At 41.1% G+C, this 4,751-nt stretch overlaps 1 protein-coding gene across 2 annotated transcripts; it reads left to right on the top strand.

The window, feature by feature from the left end:
• Window positions 1-1,212: 1,212 nt before the first annotated feature.
• LOC123169846 (putative hydrolase C777.06c) lies at window positions 1,213-4,052 on the top strand. Of its 2 annotated transcripts, none has more exons than XM_044587710.1 (10): window positions 1,213-1,495; window positions 1,710-1,845; window positions 1,940-2,067; window positions 2,167-2,314; window positions 2,411-2,516; window positions 3,017-3,084; window positions 3,202-3,237; window positions 3,374-3,483; window positions 3,580-3,641; window positions 3,717-4,052. In XM_044587710.1, the coding sequence occupies exons 1-9, from the start codon at window positions 1,320-1,322 to the stop codon at window positions 3,635-3,637; spliced, it is 966 nt and encodes a 321-aa protein (XP_044443645.1). In that variant the 5' UTR covers window positions 1,213-1,319; the 3' UTR covers window positions 3,638-3,641; window positions 3,717-4,052. The 2 variants fall into 2 exon arrangements, with proteins under 2 accessions (XP_044443645.1, XP_044443646.1); XM_044587711.1 differs by having other exon boundaries at window positions 3,712-4,052.
• Window positions 4,053-4,751: the final 699 nt, after the last annotated feature.

Below are 4,751 nucleotides of genomic sequence, written 5' to 3'. Positions count from 1 at the left end.
CATATCTTTGGGAACATTATGAGAAAAATATCATAACAAGTACAACACACGCATAGGAAAATCTAGGCATGCAACAAATCCCAATTGATTGCAACAATCTTGTGTGAAAACGGGGCGCAACACACATCGAAACATAAAAAGGAAAACACGTGAAACATGTAAGAAACATATTTGCAATAATAAAATTAATCACTCCCAATAGGAGTACAAAACTATTGCAATATATCAGTTATGTGTACACAACAAACACCATGCACATTTGTAGCATGTCTGAATGGAGAAGACAAATGTTCCAATCTTTTTTTTTTACAAATAGTCGTAACTTCTCGTGCTAATTAATCTCCATCTTTAACCTGTCACAGTTGTGTGGGTGACATGCCCCGAAGGGCTAAGCTAAACAAATATCTGATCTTGTTTATATGTTTGTTTTCATTTGGTTGTGTGTTGCATACATGAGTTATTTTGTTAGGGATGTACAACACTCAACTTAATTGAAATAAAGATAACTATAACAAAGTAATGGCGTTTGGAGGAAACACAATTTTGAAATAACTCTCTATGACGTCACCTCGCCGAAGGTAGGGACATGAGGCGTGTGCAACTGCCGCAAGAGGAAACTGCATAATGAAGATGGTCGGGAGGAGGAAAACAACGAAGGTTGAAGATGAACATGAGCCGCTGTATTTCAATGTAGCGCATAAATCTAACTAAGCGTAGCTTAGATGGTTAGATTATTTATGGTGGAACCAACTCGTCAGGATTTAAGTCCTAGACTTAGCACTGGTGCTCGTATTTTCTTGAATTTATTTTGGGCTTCCGACGATGTTCAATTAGTGGGAGGAGACGTTGTCATTGACTACGGAGGCACCTGTGGTGAATTCATCAATCTCAAGATGCAGTATTGGTGTTCGTATTTTTTTGGATTTATTTTAGGCTTCCGGCGATCTTTTTTCAGTGGTAGGAGGCGCCCCGTTCGTCTGCAAAGGCGCATGTTGTGAATTCCTCAATCTCAGGATGGTACGTAGGCTCAATATCTCGAAGGTGTTCATAAGGGTAGGGTGTGTGTTCATAGAGGTAGGGCTGCGTGTATGTGAGCATCTGTGTTATACTGTGTTAGAAAAAATGATGGCGCAGAAAAGAGTGACAACAAAAGAAAACTTTAGATGGCCCATAATATACTGATTTCACAATGTGCATAATTAAAATCTCCAAGAAAGAAAAAGGCGCGGGGACTTGCCGAGGTCAATAACAAAGCTTTTCCGGCGCCACCAGCAAACAAGCTTTCCCGAACAAGAACCAATTCGATCGGCCGGGGATCGATGGAGCCCGATCCGTCCAAGTCGCCGACGGGGGGATCTTCGTCGCTCATCTTCCTGGGCACGGGCTGCTCCGGCACGCTGCCCGACGCACGGTGCCTCCTCAAACCGTCAACGCCGCCCTGCGCCGTCTGCTCCATGGGCATCTCCCTCCCGCCGGAGGGGAACCCCAACTACAGGTGCGCGCAGTACGGCCGCAGGCGATGACTTTCAGATAACTTCATATTCCAGATAGATAATTAGTAATTTCTCATGTTGTTCTAGATATATTAGAAAAGTCGAACATACTTTACATGAATGGTCTAGCTATATTTGGATAACTTTGTGAGGCACTTTGACAAGTAATTTTATCTGTGCTTATCTGACAAAATGCATATGCCTGTTTGCTTTCAGGCTCAACACCTCTCTCTTGGTAGACTATTGCCATGACGATGGAACACACAGGTACATCCTAATCGACATCGGCAAGACATTCAGAGAACAAGTTCTCCGGTGGTTTGTCCACCACAAAGTTCCTTATGTTGACTCGGTGAGATATTCGACAGTGCATTCTTTTCTGAAAAAAAGGATGCTCACCCTCTCAATTCTAATCCTGGGGACTAAGAGGGTTCTGTGCAGTGCAGATCATTCTGACTCATGAGCATGCAGATGCTGTATTAGGCCTTGACGATGTCTGGGTGGTACAACCAAGAAATGACCGAAACGATGTCGAGCAAATTCCTATCTTCCTCACGCAATTCACGATGGACAGGTTCATCTTCATCTTTAGCTTTCCCAGTGAACTGAAAAAAAAAAATCCGAATTAGTCACCAGACAATATCCTGTAATAACAAAGGCCATGAATTTACAGTATCGCGAGAAGATTCCCCTACTTGGTGGAGCAGAGGCCAGAGGATGGCGATGAAGATGCCCAAGCCGCGAAAATCGACTGGAAGATAGTTCAGGATGATGTTGAGAAACCGTTTGTAGCATCAGCGCTAGAATTTGTGCCGTTGCCGGTAACAACCAGCGCTGTTAACCATTACTTTGATCTTGTTACGTGTTTGCCACTTTGCCTCCTGGAGTGCTTACTTAGATTGCTATTCTGTGCTCAGGTAATGCACGGAGAAGGGTATATTTGTTTAGGCTTCTTATTTGGGAGGAGAGCCAGAGTTGCATATTTATCTGATGTCTCAAGATTTCTACCTAAAACCAAGCATGGTAAAAAACTAATCTTGGTCCATAACTCTTTGTTCAGATAATTAGAATGCTTGTTCTTGCGGATCACAGATGGGAGGGATGTTAATCAATGCAGCTGGACGTTTTTCACTGACATATGTTTACGGGGTAGTTTGTATTGAAATAGAAAGATGTTACTAATCTGTTAAACAGCATCCAAAATTCTGGACATTGTTTATGATGTCCTTAATGATCTAGCATGTAAATTATCTATTGTTTCTTGATAAAACTGTATGTAAAATGCTATATGTAGGGCACCGAAAATCATAAAAGTGTACACCTCAACTTCAGTGATTTCATCCGATCAAATTCAATGGTAACACTTTCCAGTATGTTTCTCTGAGACCAGAGTCTTTGTACATGTCAGTTATCAAATACAGCTATTTTTTAGTTGGACTTTCTTGTTTCCTGCATATTATACTGATCCATGTTACTGAGTGGAACATAATGCTGAATTGCTGATGCTGAGTCTTTGCCTCTAGCTATTTCGAAGTCTGGTGCTGGACAAGTTGACCTACTTATACTAGAAGCAAACTCTTTGCATGGAGTTGTAAGCCTACCCCTCATTGCATGTCATAGAGAATTCAAATTTGATGATTATTTGATACAAATTCCAAATGCTGTCAAATATGTTGATAGTCTGACACAGACTTCATGTTCTGAACAGGGAGATTCTTTCAGCACCCATTTAACTCTGAGTGAGGTTATTTTTCAAGGACTTACTAATATTTTGTCTTGAAGTTTTTTTATCAAATTTTCTTAGCAAAACTGTGAAGTGTTCCTTGTATTGGGAAATAATATTTTCTTCAGCATGAAACCAATGTCCTTTTTTTTTGCAGAGTCTTGATGCTATCAAGAGGATCCATCCAAAAAGAGCTCTGTTGATTGGAATGAGGCATTTTTTTGAGCATGAGAGAGAAAACCAGATGTTGGCAGAATGGTCTATCAGGTACATCCGTGTGTAGCTGCTGAAATAGTTACATTATCCCTTCATTATCTCTAAGCCTAAAGGCCATGTCTCATGTGTAAGCTTGTATGATTATAGAGAAGAAATACCGACACAACTGGCTCATGACGGCCTGCGAGTCTTCATTGACATTTAATAAGGTATGCAGGTCGCTATGCAATATTTGAGGACCAACTACTTGGTAAGTTTGAACAATTTCAACCATGTCAGTGCAGATTGCAGCATCCCAGGGGCGGCGCCAGGGGTCTTCATTGGTATTCAGATGAATACCAATGATCTGTTTATGTATGTGTATACTGTAGCTATATTTACTGTATATTGCTGGTATTCAGAGCAAAAGTAATTCAATGAATACCAAGGACTTGAGTCCTGTCCTGCCGCTGCTACTGCAGCATCCATATATCTTTTGCTGATTCAGTGAAGATCCGATATAGCAGTAGTTTCAGCAGTTATTTTGTGATCTTTTGTATCCAAAAGACTTTAAGTTTGATCATGTAGATATTTATAATTATATACACTATATTCTATTGTTCAGCAGTTATATTGTTCTATGAGAGAAGTCCATATTACAACCTCGAACTATCATCGAAGTCTAAAACACAACCCGCGAACTACGAAACCGTCTAATCTACAACCCTCAACTTTCAAAACCGCAGAAAAGACAGCCCTAGGGTGGTTTTTGACTGTTTTTGACCCATTTTGACCAAGTAAACATCCCAGTCAGCGCCATGTCATACAGAGAAGACTGCGGCCAGCTCTGCGCTGCGACATGGGAAGCTGTTGACGGGGAAGCGTCGATATTGGAGATCACAGAGATCCCCTTTTGGATGTTCGGAGAGAGGGATGCTTTCTTTATCCAGGTTCGGGCCACCGAGGTGTAACACCCTACGTCTTGCGTGGTGTTCTTCTTGTTCTTTGGATATGTGTGTGTTTACAAATATGTTTTTTTCTTTGAAGTTTTTGAAAGTGAACACACTAGAACCCAAGATTGTTCTAGCGTTTGCATTGCAGCCCCATTTTTAAAATAAAAAAATTGCAGCCCCTTATCTTGGCAATCCTCTCGAGATAACAGCAAACCACAGATTGTTACTTCAAAAATGCAATGGTGAAACAAAAGGTTTGAGAGTATGTTACATAATTCCAAGAATCCCCCCCCCCCCCCCCCCCCCCCCAAATCTGAGGAAGAAATCTTTCAAGAATTAATCAGAACTTTCAGAATTTGAAGACATAAGTTGAAAGTCTTGAGTACT

This window comes from Triticum aestivum, chromosome 7D (assembly GCF_018294505.1).
Source record: "Triticum aestivum cultivar Chinese Spring chromosome 7D, IWGSC CS RefSeq v2.1, whole genome shotgun sequence".
In the NCBI taxonomy this organism is placed as follows: domain Eukaryota; kingdom Viridiplantae; phylum Streptophyta; class Magnoliopsida; order Poales; family Poaceae; genus Triticum; species Triticum aestivum.
The sequence above is the reverse complement of the archived record's forward strand: the minus strand, read 5'-3'. Positions and strand labels throughout refer to the sequence as shown.